The 26,145-nt window shown below is 49.8% G+C and overlaps 2 protein-coding genes across 11 annotated transcripts in view; one reads left to right on the top strand and one right to left on the bottom strand.

The window, feature by feature from the left end:
- The window catches only part of NCALD (neurocalcin delta), a 275,167-nt gene extending 272,029 nt beyond the window's left edge, over positions 1-3,138 (top strand). For 5 of the 6 annotated variants that reach the window (XM_014566111.2, XM_032468149.1, XM_014566112.2 and 2 more), the window contains one exon: positions 478-1,398. In XM_014566111.2, coding sequence (XP_014421597.1) covers positions 478-575 — 98 coding nt within the window. In that variant the 3' untranslated portion in view covers positions 576-1,398. Of the gene's footprint in view, positions 1-477 lie in introns of all 6 variants that reach the window. The other variant, XM_032468148.1, reaches the window with a different exon arrangement.
- A 4,325-nt stretch (positions 3,139-7,463) lies between these two features.
- GRHL2 (grainyhead like transcription factor 2) overlaps positions 7,464-26,145 on the bottom strand; it is a 142,915-nt gene continuing 124,233 nt past the window's right edge. For 2 of the 5 annotated variants that reach the window (XM_032468105.1, XM_032468104.1), the window contains exons 13-16: positions 25,384-25,478; positions 21,357-21,442; positions 12,562-12,626; positions 10,421-10,535 (exon numbers count right to left, since the gene is read on the bottom strand). In XM_032468105.1, the coding sequence (XP_032323996.1) occupies positions 10,421-10,535; positions 12,562-12,626; positions 21,357-21,442; positions 25,384-25,478 (361 nt within the window). The other 3 variants (XM_032468103.1, XM_014566110.2, XM_032468106.1) reach the window with 3 other exon arrangements.

Consider the following 26,145-nt stretch of genomic DNA (forward strand, 5'->3'; position numbering starts at 1 on the left):
ATCCCTCTCTATCCCCCTTACCTCAGATGGAAGGACAGCTGTTCTCACACCTCGTCCAAAAGAAGGAACCCTTCCCCTGGATGTCTGTTCTGGCCCCTCTGCCCACATGCTGGGTGAGGGACTCTTCCAGCAAACCTACCCGAGTGACCCGAAGGAGCCCCCCAGGGCGCCTGCAGCTGGAAGGGCCACGAGGGCAGGTACCATATTAGTTAGGGCCACCCAGCACCCCGACCCGCAACGCCAGGGCCGGGCACACTGTGAGCTCCCGGGACGCCGTGTGCTGTGCCCGGGGGGCGGCGGTGCGCTGCTGTACCAGACCCTGCCCCGGGGTCTCCGCCCGGAAAGACACACGGTGGGTCTCACACGGCGGGAGAAGGCGGGAGGAGGCGAGCCGCTGCTGCCGCAAGGTGCTGCGGGAAGACTGTACGATCGTGCAGCTGCCGGCAGCCACCGCTCACCGGTCCTCTTACTTTCTAGGAAAACTCTCCCTGGAAGAATTCATCCGAGGGGCCAAGAGCGACCCGTCCATAGTGCGCCTCCTGCAGTGCGACCCCAGCAGCGCTGGCCAGTTCTAAGCCCGGCGTCCCACGAACGGTAGAGCTGCTTGTGTTCCCTTTGGATTTTTCTTTACAACTTTTTTTTTTTTTGCCAAACAATATTGACGGTGATGCTGTTCCCCGTGTGGTCGGATGCACCTTTCTCCATGCCGCCTTCAGCTTCTTTTGTCATGGACGCTTCGTGGGAGTGTCTGCAGCCCCCGCTCGCTTGTGGAGAGCATGGACAGTGCTGTCACGCACAGACTTTGTGGTGTTCGTTGTTCTGAAGATGTTTCATTGTTATTATTTTTCCTTTGATTCGAGAGTCTGTGTTCTAAAAGTGAAGACTCGGGGAGGCAAGCCAAGGGAAAACCAATCCAGTCCAGTGATTCTAGTGCAAGCTTGAGGGGCTTGTTTGAAAAACAAAACTCCCCACCTGGGTCTGGAGTCACACATGCCCTAGGGAAGATGCTGGATTCCCCAAGGATGAAGAATCCTCTGGGGCCAGGCTCTTAAAGGGACCTGGGGGATCCCCCTAGAGGCCCACCCCACTCTCTCCCCAGCAGGCTGTAGTTTCTAAGCTGTGAACATTTTAAGGTCAATTAATAGAGGAAAAAGATGGCTCAGCCATTTCTTCCCAGGTTTACACTAGTTGAACTAAGATGAGTGTCTTTGGAAATTAAAAGCAAATGGTAACTTCTATTCCCAAACCAGATCCATCTTGTTGCCTACTATTGTGGTTTAAAAAAAAAAAAAAGATTGTTGTATATAAAATATTGGGTATTGCTGACCAAATTAAGTGTTTTGCCTTGTTTAAATGAAATGCATGTTTAGTGAGCACTAATACAATCTTATTACAGAAGACTGCAGTAGCTTATTGTGAAGTAAGCCAATTATAAAGAATGTCTATGTCTTGTTTTCAGGTCATATCCGTCTTTGCACAAATGCACCAATCAACAGGTATATATATTTTATATATTCCAGAAGAGTACAAAGTAACCACGACTAGGGCCCAGCCTGAATTTTGAATGCTTTTCCAGTGGTAGTGCCTAGAGAACTTAAGTGGGGCAGGTTTAAGTCGGACATGTCAGTTGGAGCACCAGAAGCTTCATATTTATTAGAGATGTGAGGTGATGGTTCGCCCTCCCAGCCCAACAGCTGATTGATAGTATTGGATTGGAGGTGTGGTGCTTTTCTGAGCAGATCAATATTCTGTAGACACTCCCCCTCCTCCAAAGAGCATAAACGCTCAGGACTTCCCAGTGCTCGAGTCCACCTGTATGGTTAGGAAGCCATAGCTGGAATGTTGACTTTTCCATGCTCCTAGAGGCCCTTAAAAGAGTCAGAGGTTGAGCAGTCATCTGGTTCATCTTGAAGTGTGTCTGTGATTTCCAAGGCCATCTATGGGGAATCCAAAAGTATTTCCATCATCGTGTTCTTTGAATGCAGATTTCTATTTCCAGAAGTGATAACACAAATTTGAGTTGTTGTGTGGTCTGATGACCTCATACACCCTAATTTGAATTGGAAGGTAAGAATAAAAGTTGCTGGCCACAGGTAAGTCATATTTTCACAAGCACTAGGCATGGGGAAGCCCAAACACTATAGGATGTAGATGGGGAGAACCTGTCTCAAGGGAAGGCAGAGGGGTCCCCACTGGGTCTGTCTGCTGCCAAGCTACTTCCCATAGACCATTAACCGCAGAAGGAGAAGCTCATAACCATGAAGAAAATGACACAGTGTCCATTCCAACCTCCAGATTCCTATGTATCACTGCAGTCCATTTTAACTGATAGAAAATTCCAAATTTGTACGGTTGACCAAAGTGAACCAAATTTGCAGGGTGAAATTTTGAGACCTGGACTCAGTAAAATAATCTTCATCTTCCTCTGAGTGTCAGTTTCTCATAGTGGTTCCAGACTGTGAGACTTGCCGAGTTTCCCCATGGGCCAAGTGGCAAAATCTCGTTTTGAAAAACAGAGCGTCCGCCCAAGGCATGGCGTGCAGAGTGGCCAGGAAGCCGGCACCTCTGCGGGAAGCGTTCAGGAGACGCGCCCCACTTTCTCGTGCTCTTGAGTAAAGACCTCGTTCTCCCTTTAGTGCTTAGATGGTGGAGTCAGTTAATGTTGGGGAAAGCCAGCCGGGGCTCTGCCCTCGGTCATGACATCTTATTGATCCAGACTCACTTTGTTCCCTAGAGCCTAGATCTAGGGAGTGAGCAGCAGGGAAGCGTGTCTCCAGCTGTTAAAAAACCAGAGCAGACGCATGGCTAACGAACACCGACACACCAGGGATAGATGGAAAATCGTCCTTGCCTGGCCTGCCATTGACCCTGTCTGTATTTTCTTGAGGGTTGTTTTTCTCATTCTTTTCCTTCCCAAGAAGGCCTTTGTATGTCTAACCCAGTGCGCTCGAGTGTGGCCACGGGACTCTGCAGCACCCAGAAGGCTGAATGCCTGAAGGCTTACGTCACTCCTGTACTGGGCTGTTCATTGTCATTGCTGTGTTGAGGGACCTCTGGAAATGGAGTCCGTTCTGTCTGAAATCAAGCCAGCCTGTGCTGTTCAAGGGACTGGAATAAAGTGGCTTATGACTTGAAGGATGCAACAGTGTGGTCAACTGTTCTTACCCTTGTTTAGGGTGGGGAAGGGGTGCTAAGGGTGCCGTCCCATCCCATCGATGTGCCCCGAGGGCACCTTCCACAGTATATTTAATTTTGTATATAAACCCCTTCCTATGGAGTGGGTCCTAGTTGAGTGGATTGTGTCATCTAGCTTGGCATTCAAGAATGTTAATTTTTTAATATGATTGTCTGGGACATGAGGGTTCCTTGCCCAAACTGCGGCTGCAGCTGCATCTGTGCCTGGATGAGGGCCCAGATGCTATGCTGGCCTCCTCCTGGGTATGGTTTCTGCCATAGAGATGCAAGGAAACAGGCTTTGTGAAGGAGGGGATGGGAGGGGCTGCTGGGCTCAAGGTCCTGCCCCAAAGCTTCCTTGCTCTACACGTGGGCTTCCTCACTTCCCCCACTCATGGCCTTCACTTTCTTTTCACCTTCTCTCCTTCCTCACGACCGATGCTGCAAACTCAGTCTCAGCCTGAGGTGCAGTGGAAGAAGAAACTGAGGCAGCTTCCTCCTCACTGGGAATTAGCATCCTCCTCCCCCTCTCTGGGCCTCTCAGTCTGGAGAAGAGTCGATAGAAAAGCCTCAAAGGCCACAGCCTCAAAGCCAGTTCAGACCTAGGTGTTTGCTTGTTGCTGCTGTCATTGGTCCTGCCTACAGCACAGAGGCCATCGATGCGGGAGAAAGGGGCTGAAGGTCAGCTCTAGTAGGTGTCTCATGGGCCAACTAGACCTCATGTAGGAGCTCAGTTGGCCTGGAGAAGAGGCTTTTTGTACTTCACACACTTGCTTTCTATGGACTGGCAATGGCCCTGATGCCCATGAGAATTGAGCATGAGTGACCCCATGTCAGTCATGGCCATGATGGTGAGAAGGTGGCTGGGACCCTCCAACCTGACCAGGAGCCTGCACTCACACACCTGTTGGAGACCAACCTGTTATTTTCCAACAAATTTTCGAGCCTGAGGCTCTTATTTTTAGGGTACTGGCCCTAAAACACACCAACCTAACTGGACCCCCTGATCAGCCTAGTCAGGATCTGGAGGCACAGGCCAGGTGAGGAGGAGGCTCCAGTCACGGCAGGGAGGAGATCACAAGAGCTTTCTTTGGAAGAAATGGAGATGCCTCTCTTATCTGTGTCAGGAGTATGCTCACACTCTCCTGAAAATTTTCTGTTTTTTAAGGAGGCTGAAGAAACAAGAGAAAGAACATTGAGCCCTGTATTTGCCAGGGCAGTAGAGTGTCAGTCAAATCCACCAAAAATAGAAAGATGGTGACAGAGTGAAAAAAGTCCAGGCCAAGGGTATGACCAATGGTATGTTCATGTCAAACAGGCTTCTCTACACTAGAATGATGGCCACGTGTCCAGAACTAAGACCGCTCCTGGGCACTTGCTGCACTGGGTATCAATGTGCCACGCATGATCCCAGACATCCCTGGGGATGCAAACAACCATCATGCTGAGAACATTGCACAGTGTGGCGCTAAGGCACACTGCCCACTAGGGCAGCAAGAGGGGTCAGGGCCTCAGGGAGGCTAATTTGGTGACTTCTTGCCTCTGCATTATTCCAGGAAGTGCATAGCATTTTTTTTTTTTTTTTACTGAGTTGTAGTCATTTTACAATGTTGTGTCAAATTCCAGTGTAGAGCACAATTTTGCAGTTATACATGAACATACATATATTCATTGTTACATTCGTTTTTGCTGTGAGCTACCACAAGATCTTGTATATATTTCCCTGTGCTATACAGTATAATCTTGTTTATCTGTTCTGCATATGCCTGTCAGCATCTACAAATTTTGCACTCCATTTTAATAGTTCTCTTAAAAGAGATGGTGAAAAGACTTCAAACTTGAGGGCAGCTCAGCCTGCCGACCCTTATCAGATACTAACAGTTCTGCCACCAGTACGCCATACACATGTAGACAGACAGATGGACAAACTCTCTCTCTCTCTCTCAAAACGTATCTTTCCAATACCAGTATTTAAGCGCTTCACTGGGCTCGTATTGAACATTCAGTGGTGCTCCAACACGTTACCAAGCACTGTAGTCTTGGAAGTGTGTTTATGTTCAGGAGAAGCTGGGAGAGGGTGGTGGTTAGGATTTATTAGTGAAAAAGTAGCAGGCCAAGCTCACAGATCAGCTGGTGAGTTCTGTCCAGAACCTTGAAGACAATTACAAAATAGCTTACACCAATGCCTGATGGCAGAGCAGAAATCAAGGTCTTATACTGAGGGCTGTGAGACAGGTGTGCAACCCAGGGAACAAGTAGGTGACCTTTGCCTTTAGTGCCCTTTCAACATCCTTTTCTTCTCTTTTGCTGCTTCTGGCCAATCAGAGGCCCCCACTGTGTTCCCTAGAATTTCTTTGTCTCCAAAATTAACCTGTGTACCTGATTAGCAGAGAAGCGTAGGGATGAAGGATCCTGAGGACAGTGTGTCATACCATGGAGGTAGACCAGAAGACTCATTCGGGGAATGTTTACATATAAAAGTAGAGCCTCAGTGAATCTATTGGAGATCTTTTCAGAAGGGGGTTGGCTGTGATGACCACAGAGGTGCCCAGTTTGGATCTTCCCTGACAAGAATCTGCTGCTGGAAGCACAGCTGCTTTACAGGCCCCTGCTGCAACCTCTGGATCCATCCCAGCATTCACCCTGAGGCCTCACTCTGCAGGGCTGCTCACAGTCCATGACTGCACATGGAGGGATTTACCAGAACTCCAGCGGGTGACCTTTGCTCAGAGATGCCCGTGGGCCTGGCTGAGACTTTCTCAGAACTGTGCTGCAGTCTGGGGTTCCGCCTGCCCAAGCTTCCCCCTCTTCCCTCTCCTTTGGCAGGGGTCAGTCTGCACACTCACTTCCTGCTCATTTCCCCTTCATCCTTCACATGACATTTCCTAATGAGTCTCTTGAACATTGAATCCCACCTTGGTGTCTGCTTCTTGGAGGACCTGGATGACACACTGACCAACTCCTTCCCCACTCCTGTTGATCCTCAGGTACGTGGGCTCAGACACTCGAGCTGGCAGCCTTCTCAAAGTGAGGTTAGTGTTCGGTGACCTCTCATCACATTGTGAAAGTCTAAGGGTAAGAGGGGAGCCTTAGGACTGGGGTTGCCAAGCCCTGTTTTGGTGCTGGTGATGCCAGCCATTCTCACTTGGCACATCACTGCCTCTGACGGTGGACTGCTTCTCATCTGCCCCTTGGTCCCCAGCACGGGGCCCAGTGCTGGGTCCAGTAACTGAGCAGGAGCTAGCACTGGACCCTGTAGCCCTGACAGCTGGTCATCTTCACCCATCCAGAGTCCCAGTACAGGGAGGTGGGGGCTGGGGTGGCACACACATAGGGAGCAAAGGTCACTGAAAGCAGGACCATGGCTGCAGTGGGTCAAGGGCCAACTGCCTCAGGGGAGAGGTGGAGGCCAGCTTCATGGGCAGGGAACCCGTTCAGACCTCCTGCTGAGACTGTGGGACACAGATCGCGGCAAAGAGGTCTTTGGCTCATTTCTAATCCAATCATCTCTCCAGAAACCTCCTCAATGAGCACATCCCCCGACCTCCCCTTCCCTGCCCACTAGTCCAGGCATAAAGGCTGATAAGGATGCTGCCAGGGTCGAAGTTGGTCAGAGAAGCCTTTCCCAAGGCAAATTTCTAGCTAAGATTTGAAGGCTGTGGGCATGAATAGACAGACAGAAGGTAAGGTGTGGAAGAACACAGAAGCGCTGCTTGTTTGGAACAGAGAGGCTCTCAGGCGATAATCAAGGAGGTTGAAGGAGTGTGGGTGGCTCTGAAGGGGGGAGAGGTGGTCACTGAGGAAACGCTAATAAATCCTGGGGTTTGAGCTGCCAGATCCCAGTGAGCCTGTGGGTTCCAGGGCAAGAGATTGTCATGATGAAGCTGGAGTGTCAGCTTTGTGGTTTTAGCCTCTGAGTATAGGTGGGTACAGATGAGCTGGGGAACCGGCGGGCTCTTGGGGTAATTCAGGTCGGGGTGAGGGAGCCAGGAGTGAGGAGGTGAGCACTGGACAGAACCTGTGCCCTGCCCTGAGGAGCTTCAGAAGGAGAACCACCCTGCGGGCCTGTCATGGTCTCACCCAAGGCCTCTGCTGTCTCCAGCCTGCTTCTCATTTGACGTTGAGGTGGGGCCCAGCAAAGCAACCAGAAGAGGAAATGCCCGCTGTGTTGGAGCCCAGGGCCTGAGGTGCCCAAGCAGAGCCAGAATCTTCCAGCTCACACCGAGGCCTCTTTCCAGTCAGGCTAAGAGCCCCAACATCCACCTCACGGAAAACACCAGACATTCGAGTTTACTCTTACGTTATGAATATTTATTTTTTTTTCTTCTTAAAAATGTACAAAAAATAAAATAACTGTATTTATAGTTTATAGATTCCCCCTCTCCCATTTACAAAACTATTAAGTTACATTTGTCTTTTTTCTTTTTTTAACACGAGAGCAAATTGTCCATCTATCTATCTCCCTCACTTGTCTTTAAAAGAGGGCTGTTCATAGAATTTGGCACAAACCCTTTGCTTCTGTTGCATTTTCATAATTTTAAATTAGAAGGAAAATAAATGTTTGATTCAGTTCATGCTTCTTAAGTTTCTGGGCTGGGACGTGCCTCAGTCTTTTAAGATCCAATTCCAAGATGACATCTGACTGCATTTTTCTGTTGGTCCCAATTTCCAAACAAAGTCTAAGCAATTTGGGTAAGTAAAGAAAGGAACACACTTGTTTCACATGTTCCTCATCTTACATGGATTTTTTTTAAGCCTACTTATTTGAGTGTAATTGAGGGACAGAAAAAAGAAGAAAAGGCAAGTTTTCCTGTCTCTCTGGAGTGTTCTTGCTTGGACAACTTTGCTCATCAAAGCTCTGCTCGCATACATAGTGAAGGACAAGCCATGGGCATACCGAGAATGCAGAGGGCACGTGATAAGATGGGGACAGATCTGGGAGGGGACAGTCTGCCCCACTGACCTCATATGCTTTGTTCTGGCAGTGGTCACCACAATGATTGTCCAGGGACTGGGGACAGAGGCAAAAGCATCTCCAATTCAGCCTCTGCCTAGGGCAGGCCCAGCAAACATTCTTCCCACACAGGCTGGAGAGAGAAGGCTCGGGAACCTGTGTCAGATTGCCGGAAATTGTCTCTTTTCCTACTCTGGAGTCCTATGCCCCAGCCCAACAGTATTCGCCATTATGCCTGCCAGTCATGTTTGCAGCCACCCCTTAGGTGAGGACCATGGGGAGTGCATCGTACATCATGTATTTTTCCAACACTGCATCTGTCCATCTTGGAGCAGGGCTCCTTGGTTACCCAGGAGAGTCCCCACGATTCTGGTCCAGGGCATGGCAGTCAGAGTGGAGGAGGAGAGGATTGATTGGAGCAGAGCTGAATCTAGGGTGTGAACCTTAGGCACCACAAGGAAGGGTAATGTGTCCAGAAGACACACAGTGAGGTGCCCCTCCCCACACCTGGAGATTGTCCCAGGCTCTGCACCTGCCCTCCATTCCATGCAAATCTGCTGCAGCCTCAAGGAGGAACAGCTGGGTGGGAGTGGCCCTTCCTTCCTGCTCTGGGCCTCAGGGGCAGATGGGATGGGAGGGCCCGGAGCCCTTGGACAGAAAGCCCCCAGGTAAGACATCAAAGTGCTTTACAGGCAAATCTGGCCCTTACATAACAGCTGTCTTTGATCCAGGACCTTGGTTTGGTGTGGGAGGTGGGGGATGTCTGGCTACCAAAAAAGCTAGTGCTTCAACCCACAGGGTGAACACAGACCCCGAGACCACGTTCCTGTCCCCTCAAAGAGAGCAGTGGCCCAGGACGGCTTGTGATCTTGTGATTGTTCAGGGAAGTGTTTCTTCTCTTCGTCTGCCAGGGCACCCAGCAGGAGGACAAGACCTTCTCTCTCCCAGTCGTCCGCCGGACGCTGGTTTCAGAAGAGCCAGGGCTGTTGAGGCATTCTTGCTCCCTCCCTCCCTCCACATCCAGCAGCTGGGAGCAGACGCGGCTGATCCCCGCCTCTCCGGTGCCGGCCGAGCCCTGGGAGGCAGCCCTGGCCTGTCGGTTCCAAGCTGAGCTGCTGGCACCACTCTCAGAAGCGCAGTCGGGCTTTGAAGGGGCCACTTGAGATGAAGAATGGGCTTGTAAACTGCGAGGCCCCACACGGTGGCCAGGGTCCTCATGACAGTCAAGGAATTCTGCAGCGGCCCCGCGCAGGCCCTGATGGCAACCCTCTGCCGGCTCTCCGGAGAACTCAGGCGATGCCAACGCCAAAGGCGGAGGGGCTGGGGCCTCAGACAATCTGACCTTTCCCACGAGACAGCTGGGAGGGAGAGTCAGGCGAAGCACATCACCGGAGAGAAACTCAGCGGCCTCCAGGGCGGGTGGTGCCCATGCAGGGGCCCCTCCATGGACCGGGACTGAGGCCCTGGGTGTGCCCACTGGGGCAGCTGTCTTGGCACCCACTGCAGCCACCTGACACCCTAAAGGCCACTTCCCTTCGCTCAGCACATCTCCTAAACAGAGGCAGAAACCTCTTGTAGAAAGCAGAGTTTCCAGGGATGTGCCTCCCCTAGGCCAGTGGCAGTAAACATGCCCACGTACCACAGGTAAAATATATTATTGCAATATTATCAACACTATATACATGAGAGCTGGGCACGCCTTCTGTGTTGCTTACTAATTACATGGAAGCTGAACATCGTCCTGTCCAAGGCCTGGTGGCCACTCGCTGGGAGCCCCTGGAGGGATCAGCAAGACGACCTTCCAAGAACAACCTGGAGGTTTCTGGCCTGTAAGGGGGCGTCCTGAGCAGCAGCTCATTCTGTCCAGACAATCTGCAGCCATGGAGATGGGAGCCGCCAGGAGTGAGCCTTGCCGGGCTCTTCAGGATGACCGGGTTGGCGGTGTTTCCCTTGAAGGGGAGGGCACTGGACGGTGTTACCTGGAGCTAGCCGTGACCTGCAGAGTCCTGGCAGGCCTGGGCCCCTGCTCTCTCAATAAAAGGTGGACAATAAATAAGGATGTGACAGGCGCAAGGCCGTTTCCCCAGGGGCTGGGGCTTTGGCTCCCCAGCAGGAGCCGGTGGGTGGGCCAAATGCTCGGACAGAAGGTGGGGCTTCGGGCCTCGCCCCCTCCCCAGCGCAGTCGTGTAACAGCAGGTGTGAGATGGGCAAGGTGGGTCTGCGGGTTCTGGGGCCAGGGCCTGTGGCTCTCCCCGGGAGGAAGGCACTGAGGGCCGCTGCCGAGAGCAGGGCTCAGATCTCCATGAGCGTGATCTTGAAGCCTTCCACCATGCTCTCCATGTTGAGGATGAAGGTGTCCTCATTCGAGTAGTGCTCAATGATGTTGTCGTCCATGTTCACCAGGATGCTGCCGGGGTCAGGTGGGGAAGGAAACAGAGATGCCGTGACCCAGGCGCTCGGGGCAGGGGAGAGGAGACAGGCAGGGAGAGAAGCCATCACTGTATTTCTCTCTCCCCAGAAACCAGTTTGAGGAAAGCAAAGGCTGGATTTCTCAGAACCAGCTCCTGATGAAACAGGATTGGAGAGACCTTTCAACCCAAAACTTTCGCTTTCTCGATCTGGACTCTGAAGCCCAGAGAAGTTAACAGAACCTGAAATCACAGAGTTGACTATTGACAGGGCGAGGACCTAAAAAGTCAGTTCCCCTAACTCTTCATTAAACTATACTGCCTCTTGAAAATACATTTAAAATACATTTAGGAGGAAAAAGAAAATAAACAGGAGCTGCAGCTACCCTTTGTGGAGCACGTGGCACGCCCCAGTGTCCCTGAGACCTCGCGTTCCATCCTCACGGCAACCCTGAAGGCAGGCACGGTCCTCGCCATGTCGCACATGAGAAGCCTGAGCTCAGTGAGGTTCCAGCCTGTCCCCGAGCCCACTCAGCTAGTTTACAGCTAAGCTGGCTTTTGGAACTAGCTTTGCCTCGCTCTGAAGTTCGTACTTTACCACACATGACCTGCTCCTTGGTTATCCATCCCTGGTGGGTTTAGTTGTTAGGAAACCCAGCAGCTTCCAGGGCCCGTCCATGATTCAGAAGCCCTTGAGCCGATCCCCTTCTTTGAAGCCAGACAGACCTCAGTCTGAGGACTGACTGTCATTTTACAGCTATGAGTCATTGGGCAAGTTGTTTAGCCTTTCCGAGCCTCAGTTTATTCTTCTGCAAAAATAAGAATAACAACCCTGCTTTAGAGGGTCGTTGTTAGGATTAGAGTACTTAGCCCCGGGCCTGACACAGCACTCAGCGGATGAGAGATGCTACCATTGGCATGTCCACCGGCACTGAGGGTTTCTGCTCAGCATAAGGCCTTCAGACACCACTCAAATCTCACCATCAAAGGAATACACTCAGCCTCCCGCACTGACCTTGGAAAGAACTGTAACAAGCATTTTAGTGAGCTCTTCAACCGGGGTTCAAGGGGAAAGGTTTCCGGCTTGACTCCAGCCAAGAGACTCCATCACTAGGAAAGCCTGTGGATCCCAGACAATTTCCTCTATGAAAGAGGCCCACAGAAGAGTTTAAAGACCCATTTTCTGCTTTTTGTATGAAAATAGCTCCAGAAGCTGACTCGATGAAGACCCTCTCCTGTCACTAAACTCAGCTCTTGTGGCCACCACGCTTAGAACCTCATACACAGGAAGCCCCGGGAGGGCTGGGGGCAGCAGGCAGCAGAAGGTGGGAGCTAAATACTTGGGCTTTGGGGCCACAGACCTGGGTTCAAATCTGCATTTCACCTGCTAAACATGAGACTTTGGGCAAGATGCTCGGCCTTCATCTGGCTTAGTTTCCTCAGCACTAAATTGGGTTGAGAATCTCCCTCATTGAATGGTAAGGAATAATAAAGCACTTAGCAGGGGACCCAGAACCTCCTGAACCCCAAATAAATGAGAGCTACTGTTCTTAACACTGAGAGCAAGCAGGTCCGGCAGTCATTTTGATCATTTTGTTAATAATGACCGCAGAAATATCCCCTATGCCCTGAATCCTTTGTTCCTACTGTGCTGCCCTGAAACCAGCCCCAAGAGCAGCATGTAAGTCCCTATAAACTCCACCCTGTGCAGAAGGGCGATGTTGCCACGCTCCCAGTGCCGCCCTCGCCACTTCTAGACCCCTCTATCCTACCCGCTAATCCCATCATTGCAGTGGGGCATGTCAGCTGATGTCATGACTCTCCAATCCCTCCCTTTCTCATTAAAGGTCTTCAAAATGCACGGCATATGTAAGCTGCTCAGCACTCCTTTGGAAGGATGACACACAATTTTTATGAAAGTGGACATCAGAAGCAACAAAAGATGGGCACCATCTCGTTTTTTTTTAAAGCACTATGTAGACATATCTGATTTGGAAGTCCATTTAAATCTGGTTTCTTTCTTACCCTTTTTTGCTTTTCTTGTAAAGCTTTGTTATCTTCTCCACAGGGAGTCCATATTTCTCAGATATCTGCAACCAACAACAAAAAGGCAGATGAGAGTGGAAGGGGAGCCAAGCAGAGGCAAGAGAGAAAGTTCTAAGTTCACTGTCCTGAAGATTCTCCGGCGTGCCAGCGGCCTTCACTCAGGAGTCAGACTCTCAAAATGGCTCTCCCTTTGGACAAACCATAAATCAGTCAACAGAAGATTCAGCCACACGGGAATTTAATCTATGAGGAAGCTGTCATTTCAGCCAGGAAACAATGGACTCTGATCATGACGTTGGATTAAATAGGTGGTCATACAGAAAGTAACACGTTAAGCCGGGTCCCTGCCCCACTCCTTACATCAGAATAAATCACATCAAAGGTTTACATGTGAAAGATGAAACCACACAAGAGGAAGCTGTGGGTCAATTCTTTGTATCGATATCATCTTTCAGTATGGAGGCTCTTTCCAAGCAAGATCTGAAACCTGAAGAAAAAAGGTCAAAAGGTGGATAAAACAGTACAGAATTTAAAAGAGCAGAAGAGCAAAAACAACCCCCAAAAATCTGAAGACAAATAATGCACTGGGAAACTGTTTTGGAACACAAAAGACAGACATGGAACTAACTTCCTTAAGTTAGAGAAAAACTCCTACAGATCAAGAAGGAGACGCACGTGCTCGCGTCTGCAGCACGCACACTAACACTGGGGCGCTGCAGAGAAGCGCAGTGCGGGCCCTGCACGTGGATGACATGCAGATTCGTGAATTCCACATTTTTAAATATAAATGAATTTATTTACAAAACAGAAACAGACTCACAAACATAATAAACCGAACTTATGGTTACTGGTGGGGGGAAAAGGAGTGAAAAGGGATAAATTGGGAGTTTGAGATGTGCAAATACTAACAACTATGTATAAAACAGGTAAAAAACAGACTTCTTCCGTACAGCATCGTGAAGTAACCTATAGTGAAAATGGACATGAAAATAATTGCAGGTGTGGCGGAAGCATCATGCTGTGCACCAGTAACTGACTGTGCTTCAATTAAAAAAAAAAAAAAAAAAACGAAGAAGAATGGCATCTGAGAAATGCTTTTCACCCAACCGTCCCATTTGAGGAAAATACTCACAGAAGAACTCTAGCTAAAGAGAAGATGCATCAGAACAAAGACTCCAGCTAGGCAAGGCGTGGGGGAAACAAGAACCAGCTTTGCGGCATAAACACACACACACACACACACACACACACACAGAGAGAGAGACACTACCTATACGCTCTTCATATATATCTAGATACATTTTTTGGTTGTTTCATCTCCTGGTTTATTAACAAGCCACAGGCCACACAGGTGACAGACAGAGGTAGTCACATTCCTCTAATACTTCAGCTTTAAAAGTATGACTACCATAACCCAGCTATGTCCGCCAGCATACTCCTTCCCACAAGAGTCTGCGTTTTCAGGGTTACTGAAGTCTCACACAACCAGGAGCTATGAGTCCATATTCATTTCCAGATCAGAAAATGCTTTATTCCTCCAAGTCACTTTAGCATCACTATCAATACACACATGGTAAAAGCAGGTTGTTTTTGCAAAAAGTTTCCCTGTAAAACCTATACACGCCTATAGTTATATAGCTACATACAATGCTTCCTCTCTCTATATACACAGACATAGATGGTCTATCTATAGACACATATAGGTGTCTGTAACTATGTACGGTTAAATGGACTGGGAATGTGAAATAAGTGCTAAATAAGGATTCTTGAAGTAAAAAGAACGTAACGGAAGGAAAATCTAATCATTTCCTAGAAAGAGCATATTAAACTATTTCGGTAGCATCCAGAAGCCTGGAGTTGTGGGGACAGTGTGGGGTAAATGTTACGGTGGCCTCACCCTAGCAAGCGCAGGAGGGGAGAGGAGAACCGGAAGCTCAAAAAGTCTCTTCTTACCTGGGGGGTGAGGGGAGCTAGAGTGTACTGGTGGGGAAGGTGGCTGGAACTGTATTTTCAAATCACAGAGCACTAAGAGGAGACTGAAACAATTTAGGAAAAGTAAAGAATGACTCTGAAGAAAAGGTGAAAAACAGAGACACACTGCAACACCAAAGCGAAAGAGGAAAGCACAAAGTGAAAAAAGTAATGAAGAGTTTATCGTTGTGAATTGCTTGGCTTGCAAGAGTTGGGTTTTGAACTTGAGTGTCATTTGGAACTTCTTTTTAAAATGAAATGGAAAAATAAAATAAAATACGTTCCTTTTTTCCACTCAACATCAGCCAGCTCCTATCTGTTAGTTCCCCTTTTCTGAAAGAGAAGGAAGTCTGATTCTGGGAGCTTCTCCTTTCAGGGGTGTGATTCCCAGTTTCCCAAGGCATGAACGCACGGCTGGCTCACAACTCAGCTGGTAACAGTCAGAACTGGGAGATTTGCATAACCCTGCATAATTCCACTTTTGACTTGGGTCCGCTGGGAGCCCAGGCAGCAGCCAGCATTTGCTGACTGCTTACTAAGAGCTTCACGTATCGGCAAAGGGAGCTTTGGATCTATTAAGCTGCTGAATCCTTGCATCATTACAACGGAACAGGTGCTTTCATGAAACCTGTTTCTCAGGCGAGGAAACTTGGGCTTATAGTCATTAAGTAACTTGCCCAGGGTTCTTCAGCTAGGAGGAGGCAGAGACAGGATTTGAAAGATCACAGCCTGGCAGTCTGGTTTCGGATTCTGAAGCCTGAGAGAAAATGGGCACACGTTGGGACTGTTTGGAGTGGGGCTCATGGACTCCATCCAGGACCAAGAAGCAACTGGCAAAGTTGACACCTGTGCACCTGGCTGTCGCAGGCAAGTTTCCAGGAGGGCAAAGTCCTGCCCTCAGTGCAATCATCAAAGGCAAAGGCAGCTCGATAATATGCCACCCTGACACGGCGTCCTCTGCCTCCATGCCAGGCAAGGAAGTGTGCTTTGCCAAATTCAGAAGCCTGGAAAGAAGTGCAGGATGTCATGTGGAGGAAGCTGCCCGTCTGTCGGGGGTTACAGAAGCAACACTTCTGCCCGGGAGCTGGATGATAACACCCAGACAGCCCTCCGCTCCCACATGCGTGGAAAGCACGTGCCACGTGACAGTTCTCAGAACGGGTGCGATAGGAGTGCTTGTTTTTTCCTTTGTGTTTCTTAAGTTGTCTGAACTGACTGTACACTTACATCATTTTTAAAAGCCCATGACTAATATTTTGAAGGACCCCAAAGGCCTCCTTGACAGCCAAGAGGACCCTAGGTCTTGGACATATCTCATCAAGGTGTTACTGGTTGCCTGATGATCAGCAGCTTTTAGACTTTTACACTTTTACTATGTGGGGAATTCTCTCTGCCCAGAAGCCTCAGGTATGTGACAGGCAGAACTCAGAGTTTCCCACTGGTTTCCACCAATGCAGGACTCTGTCTGCCTGATCTAGAGGCATCCAACTGAATTGCTGGCTCTGCACGCCAGTGACTTGGATCTGGAGTTACAAACTGTTCAGCGTGGGCTCCAAGATGCACATTTGAAAAAAGGAGGGGACTCGTGCTTGCAAATACTTCCTAGGTGGCTGCCCATGACCTGCCAACAGCATCAGAAGGACAGGCCTTCATCTCCCTTCATCTCCTTGTGTGGACGGCTCAGCTGCACAGAGAGAGTGCTACCCGGGCCGTGAGCCGCCTTTCCCGGCGCACCTCTGCCAGCCTCGCCGGAGAGAATACCCTTTCTCTAGCCCCTCTGGCTCGGAGGAAGCTCAGTCTGCCTCCCCACCCCATGGCTCTTACAGTCGTCTACTATACGCACAGCCATTCAGGGAGTGCTTCTATGTGCTACTTTAAGCACCTTGTATATGAATTTAATTTAATCCTCGCAACAACCCTACATATTATTTTATCATTATCTTCATAATAATACCCAGATTATTATTCTTCTCATTTCAGAAATGATGTGCCTGGCGTATAGAGAGGCTGAGTAACGTGCCCAGGGTCACACTACTCTGAAGTGTCAGAGCCAGGATTTGAACACCGACCGTGTGGGATCAACCACTACACACACTGCTTCTTGCCTGATGGCTGACCGTTGCCTAAGCTTCTCTCCTTTCATTGTTGTGAGCTGTGACTTGGAGTGTTTGCTCTTCTTGTAATAACTTTTCATGTGTGGACATCTCTCTAAGTGGACTTAAGCTGTTCAGGGGCTTAAGTTGGCTCTGCCATTCTGTAACCCCCACTCTGAGCCTCCGTCCTGTCACCTGTAAGTGATGATGATGACATCTGACCTGCCAAGTTCACAGAGATATTGTGAGGGTCAAAGGAAGCAATGCATGTGAAACAGGTGTCACCCATAGCGCTCAGAGTGGTGACGCATACACAGTGTGTGCTTGACGCAGTCAAAGAGTTATGCTCAAAGACCTGATGGTGCGCGGCAGACAGCAAGAGACAAAGCCCCCGCGCTCATGAACTTTCCATTCTATCGGGGAAGAGAGAAACAATGAACATCCAGCAAGTGTTAAATATGTCAGGTGGTGATAAATGCTACAAGGGAAAACAAGGCAGGATGAGGGACTAGTGACAAGGATGCCCTTGGTGCAAGTGGTCTGGGAAGGCCATCTGAGAAAGGGACATGTGAGCAGAGGTCAGAAGGAAGGGAGTGGGCCTTGCAGACATGGAGAAGAGCACTCCTTGCGGGATGGACAACAAATGCAAAGACCCTGAGGTATGAGTTGCCTTGGTGGGCTCAAGGATAGCAAGGGGGCTACAAGAACTAGAGCTTCTTTATCTTTTTTTTTTTTTATTTTTTAGGGCTCTTTGTTAGTGGATTACTAGGTAAGTTCACCCAAAAATGCCAAAAAAAAAAAAAAATTGAAATCTCACGTCACCTCCACTATCATCATCATCACCATCACCAAATCCTTATGTATAATCAAGTTTAAAATCTAATTATAAGAATAAAGAAGCCAATGTGGATCATCGAAGTTACGTGGAAGGCTTGACTGACAGGATACGAAACATGCAGATGAAAGAGAAACATTCTACTTGATCCAAGTGACACCGGGTATGGGAATTTTCAATAAGATCTGGCTGAGAGAGGACTTTTTACCTTTTTCTATGTAAGTATCTAGATGTGTATGGATAATGCCTTCCTGACATGTGAAGTAAGGGTCTGGGAGGCTCAGGACCCATAAATAAGAGAATCGTCTAGTCTGTCTTACAGAAAAGTGACCGAGTTCAGTACAGACTACCCTGAATCCATTCCTTTTCGTGGTGGCCAAAGAGTTCTTTCTAAGACAGCGAGAGGTTGAGGGCTGTACAAACAAAGCAATTCCTCAAGGTGGGCACCGTCCACGCTCTGCAGGGGAGGAAACCAAAGATGCCGCGGTGGACATGCCTGAGGCTGCACAGCCATGATCTGAGCCCCAGTCAGTCGTGTCCCAGCCCGCCTTCCTTTGCCGGAGCTGACGCAGGCGTGCTCTCGGGGGGACTGTGACCTTGGTCTCATGGGGACTTCATTAATTAAGGCAAGCTAGTAACATCATCGCAAGGGAGAGCATAGCATCTGCTGAGCATAAAAACAACTCAGTTTCTAGACAGCGGAACTACTCATTCTATTCAGTGACCTGCCTGGCCGACATGTGCACAGGCTGCAGCGACACCGTCACCGTCTCCAGATGCTCAACAAGCCTGCCTGATGCGGCTCCTTCCGACTCAGACCTCGGTTCCCGTCTGAAGGAAGGGCGGCAGTGCTGTTCTGTCCTGTCTCCACGACACATCGACATTTCTCCACTGGCTGCCGATACTTTTTTTAAAGGGAAAAAAAAATGCAAAACTTTTTTTCTGGCTCTTTATCCTCCAGGACAGACTTTCTTCCCCATCTAACTAGTGCCTGGCTGAGGGTCGGGAATTGGGGGTTTATCAGGAGAGATGAGAGAACGTTCTCCTCTGGAAAGCAATCCAAAGCTTTCTGCTGAGGAAGCAGCTGCACCACCATCAAAGTCACGGCCATCGTGTGCTCAGCTGGCGGCCACGGGGCTTCTGTTAGTTCATTTATTGCTCCCGATGACTCCACGTTACAGGTGAGGAGGTTAGAGCACGACCAGCCCTTCAATAACGAGTTCACGAAGGGAGCGGGAGAGCGGGGGTGCCGACACGAAGCAGGTGTTTCTCTCTCCAAAGCAGCTGCAGGACACGCACACACTTTGCACAAGACACACCTTCCATGTGGAGTTGTGAGCTCTGCTGTCCCTGGAAGACTGTGAGCCTCCTTCTCCACAAAGAAAGCGTTTGATCTTCCCACACCACTGATGAAGGGTGAAGGAGGGAGCCTTCCCCCGGACCAGTTCCCCAGAGCCACAGGGGCGGGGCTCTGCACATGAAATAGCCTGCAGGGTTCAAAACTACTGATCAAAACTCCTTCAGCAGGAATGTTGGCCCCAAAAGAATATAATGAGGGGGCTTATTCTCATCTGAGTAGATATGCACTTAGGACCTAGGGCAGAATTCGACCCTAATACCAGGTAGTGGCTCCCAAACTTTGATTTGCTTCAGTGTCCACTGGGGAGAGTGTGAGCAATGCTGATTCCTGGGACAACCCCCAGAGAACCTGATTCTGAAGGTCAGGTGTGGGTACCCTAGGAAATTCCAAGGGACTCGCCCACTTAGAGAAGAAACACCCCAGGCCCACAGTACATGCCGGGTCCATGATGAGCGGGAGACTGTTTTTATGAGAAACCATTTTTCAACCAGGGGCAGGATTCCAAGTGATGGCTTGAGGTCAAGTATAGTATCTCTCAATTAAACAGATTTCCTTTAAAGTTAGGGATTTTTTTTTTTTTTTTTTTTTACAAATGCAGCTTTTAGTTGTTAAAGAATTTAAAACCCACATGTGGTATTATTTTAAAATTAAAAGTCAAAACAAAGCATGGGGGCCAGGGTCACAGTGCTTTCTCGTTTTGAGGCAAACAATATGGCTTCTCAGGAGCAGCCTTCTGCCTCTGGGCTCAGGAGGGGAGCCCCTGACACGGCTTCCAAGGTTACCTGCGCCATTTGCACAGCTCCACGCCTCCTCTGAAGTGTCAAGTTAGTGGAAAATTCCATCATAGAATCACGAGCCAAAATCACTTTCCATCTTTTGGACAAGGCCTACAAGTAGCTGATTATTTGAGAAATCCAAAACCCGAGGCAAAGGAGGAAGTCTGCACCCTGTATCTCTGATTCTTACTCAACCCAATGGTTCAGTAGCAAAAGCTAACCTTTATCGGGTACTTAATATAGACCAGGAATCCGGTGAAGAGTTTGGTATCTGAAGCATCTCCTTTCACCCTTGCAACAACCCTGTGAGGCAGGTACTACTGTTACTTCCATTGCAAAGATGAAGAGGTTAAGAAACCTTCCCAGCCATGAGAGAAGCAGCCAGAATTTGAACACGGGTTTCTGAGCCCGAAGCTCATATGCTGGCTCACTAGGCTACACTGCCTCTCCGTGGGTGTTGGTAGGTGTCAGGGTGGTAAAATGCCAGACACTAGCCAGGTGCTGGTCTGCAGGGGACCCCTACCCTGGAGACAGCCCTGTCTTACCCAACTAGGTCCCACAGAAACGTAGGGTACCAGTGCAGTGAGCAGGATCCAGTGATCTTCAAAATTCTGCCTCTCACTCCATGTTGTGCTCAGGTCGTCACGTAAATAGAACCTGCTGTCCTTCGCGGCCGCCCCCACATTGCAGGGGCCGCCAGGATCGTTCCTTTGGAGTTCCCCACCAGACTGCATCCCCTGGGGACCCTGGAAGAGCTTCTCTGGCCCTGCTTTCCCATTTGCACAACTTAGGAAGCAAGGAGAAAGCTTGTGTTGGTGCTTTAATAAATCTTTTCCTTTCCAGGTCTAATAAAGGAATGATGAAGTCAGAATTGCCCTATGGAGTCTGCCCAGAGCCAGCCTAGGGAACCCAATCTCTTCGTGGCTTACAAGATCAAAGGATACAATACATTACTCTCCCCCACACCCCACATAGGGATGATTCCACTTCGAGGCACTGTCCTATACATTTTTAACATATTACTCCACAGCCCAATGGCCTGCTCCAGTGCAGCAGTTTTCCAGACCAACAAGTCTGGACTGTCCCTTGGCAGTCTCGTTGTCTCCACCACTACAAAACCCTTGATCTTCTACAACATAGCCATGCAGGGGAGTTAAAAATCATATTCAAAGCAGAGTCACATTTAAGTCATAGTCAGATGGGTAATGCATAGATAAAACATAAAATAACTTCCTGAGCCCAGGCTGGGGAATGCTAGGCTGAACTGGGAATGAGAAGGGAGGGGGGGACTTCAGAATCTTAACCTAATCATTATAACTCTGCAATATATATATTTTTTCCTTAACCAAGAAGTCATATTTTCTTTTGGATTGCACTATCACAGCTGGCAAGACGCTTTCTGATTGTTTTTGTTCGTACATATTTGGAAGTTAACCATATCTAATTTGGTTTTGAGCCATGAGACAAATGGAAACTCACAATTTAACCTTCCTCGATGGCGTCTCACTCTGATTAGCCTGAAATTGACAGGGAACTGGCAGTTTTTCAGTTTCCTTCTCCTGAAGATGCTAATAAGCCACAATAGGATGGAAATCCGTGTCCCCGCCAATCTCTGCTTTTGCTTTTGCTTTTATACAGCTCATTCCAGAGCCGTCTTGAAGGCTGCATTTAATAAATGGATTCCAGCTCAGGAGACTACAAGCCGGTTTCTTGGAGGCCAGAGGAGGGTCATTGCTTACCGCTTCCATCAGGCCCTTCACTGTGGGAGATTTCAACATCAAGGCATCAAACACGTCGTCCGTCTCCTTCCTCACGTACAGAAGCACTGAAAGAGAAGGGGGGAGCTGTGACCGCGGAGCCCATGCAGCTGCCCCAGGAGCCCCCGTCCCTCACACAGGGGTTAGAGGCACACGTTATCTGTTAAGTCTCGGACCCCGACCCAGACCACATCCTCCAAGGGTGACAGGCACCTGCAGCTAAGGGCTGTTAAGGAGGATCTGATGACAGAAACTGACAACTGGGTAACACCAAACACGCTGTGAGATGCTCTCACACATCATTCACACTTGAATTTCCCCAGGTGGACACATGATCTCTTTAGGACCCATTTTTCTGTGACCTCTGTCTTCCATTTATTTATTTGGTCATTCAGCAATGCTGAATACCTGTCTGGGCCCTGAGGTCCCAGGCTGTGTGCGAGGATCTGGGGTTGCAGCCCTGAGTTAAGGCACGGCCTGCCCTTAAGGTGTCCATGGTCCACTTAGAGAGGCAGGCAGTCCTCAACAAGCAGACAGCTGCACAGAGTCGTAGGAGTTATGAAGGCAAAAGACACAGGAGAGGGCTCACGGGGCCTGAGTTTTTCGGGGGTTGGGGGGGCCCCCTGGAAGGTTAACTTGAAGGAGGGATCTGAGTTATGGAGGGTGTGTAGGCTTCAACACAGGCAAGAGGGGCGGGGAGGGTGGGAGAGAGAGGCCGGGGAGAGCAAACTCCAGGCAGACAGACCAGCGGACCGGGAGGGAGACGGTGCGCGTCAGAGGCAAGTGGAGGGAGAGGCATAGGGTCTGGAGAACCGTCCAGCCTGCGCCGGGGCATTTCACCTCTCCGAGCTGAGGTCTCCTCTGTAAACGGGTGGAGATAATGCCAACCTCAAAGGGTTGCTGAGAGGGTCCAGTGAAATGACATCCACATGGGATGTTAGCACAGCGCCTGGCGCGCGGAACCCGTCCCTCCCTCAGTAGGTGCTGCTGGGAGGCAGCTGCAGTGGTTCTAGGGCCCTCAGCAAAGGTGCAGGCAGCTTTCTGTTCATTTCTCTATAATTCTGAATTTCACCATGCACAGAATAGGAGAGATGGTAGGGACCCCAGGTGACACGGTGACACCCTGCCACTGCCAACCCAGCCTCGCGGCAACTGCTCCAGGCTTAGCTCCCAGGAAGAACTGGGAGATGCCATTCAGAGGCTACCCTCCAGCCCCAGTGAGCTGGCTGCCCTCTCCCTCCTCCCAGGGGTGTGACCTCTGGTTCTTCCTTCAGAGGGAAGGAAGAGGGCCAAGGCTGAAGCCCCATGCACTTGGCCACTATAGGAAGAAAGCACAAGCCAAAACCCTGCTGAGCCTGGATCCCGACTACGGTCAGATACCTACTGAGCCCCGGTCACCACCAACCTGAAAGAGTGAAGCTGGAGCTGGGAAGTGAAATCAGCTCTAACCCCTTCTCCCCTCCTGTCCAATCCCCAGGGGCTTCGTTAGCGCTGCTGCTTTATAATGGCAAAGTCTATGCGTGCACATGGGGTCTGCCTGCATCATTTTCTTTCTACAGCCAGATGTTCCATTTGTGTACAGCCGAAGAAAAGAACCACGTATAAAAATTAAATATCAATTAAATAAATAGATTGAAAATGTCTCCAAAGATTTCCCAGTTTGGGCCTTTAGAAGTAATATTTTGTATTTTGTATTTTGTATTTGTATTTGTAGCCCCCATTTCAGCTAAAAATGATCTAGGGGCCTGGTGGCACTATCAGCGGACTCAATCTCAGCAGGATGAAGAGACATAATTAGACTGCAGGACCTCATTACGACTAGATGAGGAAAATTAAAGTGAAAAACAACAGAACAAAACCCCCTCGGTGGCTGTTACAGGTGAACATTCTATAACTTCTTCCCATAGCCCCCAGCAGAACACTGTCATTTCCAGTAGGCTGACCCTAAGGAAACCCCAAACCATGTTCTAATGAGTACAGCTTCCATTGTGTTTCCTGATCTCGTCTTTGAAAAGCCTTGTCTTTGAAATAGCATGGCTGCTACTCCTGCTGCAGGGGGCCCTGGGAAGAGTTAACAGTGGCCTGGAGGCAGGTGGAGGGGCTAGAGAAAGGCACGGAGTGGGCAGGGCCCCCTCGCTCCCGCTGGGCTGGCTGACAGCCACACCCACCCGCTGGGCTTACAGCTCACCCTCATGGCTTGCCCAGGGAGGCAGCTCTCATTCAGGTCGTATCAGTGGGTAACGATCACTCCACTAGGGGCAGCAGTAACCACCACCATATATGCCAGATATTGTTCGGACAAAAGCAGCCAGCCACCGGGGGCGGCCCCCAGTGACTGCAACGGGGCCACCCTGAGGAGTGGCTGCAAAGGCAAAACAGCAGATGACAGCATTGGTGATCGCTGTGATCCTTCTCTCTCCGGGAGAACTCCTAACACACAAACAGCAGGCGCCATCAGGGACCCTGACTCCTCGTGCTTGTCCAAGCCCAGCTCAGAGCAGGGGCTCCAGGCCAGGGGCGCAGTAACTCCACTGTCCTTTGCCAAAGAAAAGCCACTCCTAGGAGAACCAGGTCTCTACTGCTGGAAGCTTGCAGCGCCCCCGTGTGTCCCTGTGGGGCAGGTGCCGCAAAGGCCATAACTGCTCTTCCTCACAGCCCAGCACAATTCCTGGTGGCAATTTCTGTGCAGACCTCACAACCTCAAAATAATCTGACAAACACAAACTTTGCACCGGCCAGCACGCACTAAACATGGATGTAAGCTACAACTGCTTTGGCCCGTGTGCTCTTGATTTCCATATGATGCTGCCTCACTGGAAAGGAGGAGCTAGAAGAGGCAGACGGGAGCGGAGCTCAAAGTCAAAGTGCGCTCGAGTATTTGACGGTGAGCCTGGGACGTCGGAAAATCCTTTAAAGGTTTATATGTTACAAATGTTAGAGACACTACTCAGGAATTTATGCTCTTTGAATTCTGAAATGCTAATTACTCACTGATGTTTATGATAATACACCTTAACTAGATCCAGGCCTAAAAATGAAACTAATAATTATATTAGTGAGCACGGAGGCTTACTATGTCCTGGGCACTTGAGTTCAGTGTTGCACGTACGTTAACTCATCCATCCTCACTCTGTATATGTAGGTCCTCTCGTCACCCCCATTTCACAAATGAGAACTCTAAGGATCAGAGGACCTTCCCAAGGTCATAGGACTCTAGGTGGCTGAGCGAGGCTGCAGAGAGGCTGTTCTTGGCCATTATGCAAATTCCATTTCAACAAATAGGAAAAAATTCCTCAATAACAAAAAACTCAAGCCTGTGCAGATGGTGTACGTGTTGAACACGGTCACCTGACTCACTGACAGCCCAGGGCTGCGCAAGCCAAAGGTCTCTGGAAGCTCTGGGTGTTGGCTACCGCAGGGTGTGCAGCCAGCGGCCACCCCGCACTTCCCTCTCGCACGTGGACGGACAGGGAGTCAGCACAGCACTGAAAAGCTGAGCAAGACATTGACACGCTGGTGCTTCGTTTCTCACTCTCTGGGTGAAGTGGAGTAAGATCCTTGACTGAGAGAAAATGACTAAGTTGTGATGTCAAAGAAAACAGGTTCATTTATTTGTAGGCGATGAATTGCTGGCACCCCTACTGAGCGATTCTCAGCCCTTATCTCAGCCCTACTGTCATACACGGCAAGAGTTTCTTGTTTAGCCTTATATCTCACTCCCGATGAGTCAGTGTATCCATTACATCTCCCTCAAGGCGAAGGAAAGAACCAGTGCCCAGAAAGAATAAACGTTTGCTTAGGATATTTAAAAGATAAGGTTTAAAGCAAAGGAGGAGACTGCGGACTTCCTGTGTCAAAAACATCTCCAGGCAAGCGCCGAACCACAGGGGCCCGGGCTGGGCTGCATGCTCTCCGCTCTCCAGGGTGAAACGGCCCCCACTGATCATAATGGAGGATGGGTTCCCACAGCAGTGCCCTCGGTGGGGGTGGGGAACAACAGGAGTGGTACCTCGCTTCATCCCTTCTTCTTTCATCTGCTTCGAAGGTGCTGGACCAAACTCCTCTTCCATGGGCCTGAACATCCGTTTCACAAGGACACTGCTGCTGGAAGAGATGAGCAGTGTGTTAGGTACGGCAGGAAGGGTGCCAAAACACAGTCCCCGGGTGGGCCCGTCCCTGTCTCTTCCCTTTGTTTACACCATCCCTAGTCACAGCTGGATCCACTCACCAACCTCCTTGTCATCCCTGTCTGAGCAGAGCACATACGCCAACACCTTTGAAGCGCGGCCCTAAAAGACATCCTTCCTGTTGCTGAACATAGATCCACGAAGGTGAGACCTGTGGGTTTTAGCCATTCCATTCCACACCTAACTCCCCTTCCTGCTCCAAAGATTTGGGCTAGGGATGCAGGTGAGAGCCCTGGTGTTTGTGTCGTCTCCAAGTTGTGCAGCACCCACACCCTTCCAGCTAGGGCCTGGGTGTCCTGCATTCTCTCGCCAGCCCCGAGGGCTCGGTGTGACCTCTGGATATGGCACTGGAGGTCAGGCGAGGCTCCCTCTCTTCCCGCTGCTCTGCGGCGCCATTAGGTTGGCTCCCTAGAGACTCAGGCCTCACTGCCCGGCCCTTCCCTCCTCTTGGGAGGTTTCGGTCCCCCTTCCTGAGGGCGCACATGTCCCCAAATGGCCAGTTCTGATGATTCTGCATTTCTTCCCAACATTCGTGTCCTTTCTGGGCACTCTGAGGAAGGAAGGGCCGTCCAAGAGGAAGGAAC

The sequence above is a fragment of the Camelus ferus genome, chromosome 25 (genome assembly GCF_009834535.1).
Source record: "Camelus ferus isolate YT-003-E chromosome 25, BCGSAC_Cfer_1.0, whole genome shotgun sequence".
Lineage (NCBI taxonomy): Eukaryota > Metazoa > Chordata > Mammalia > Artiodactyla > Camelidae > Camelus > Camelus ferus.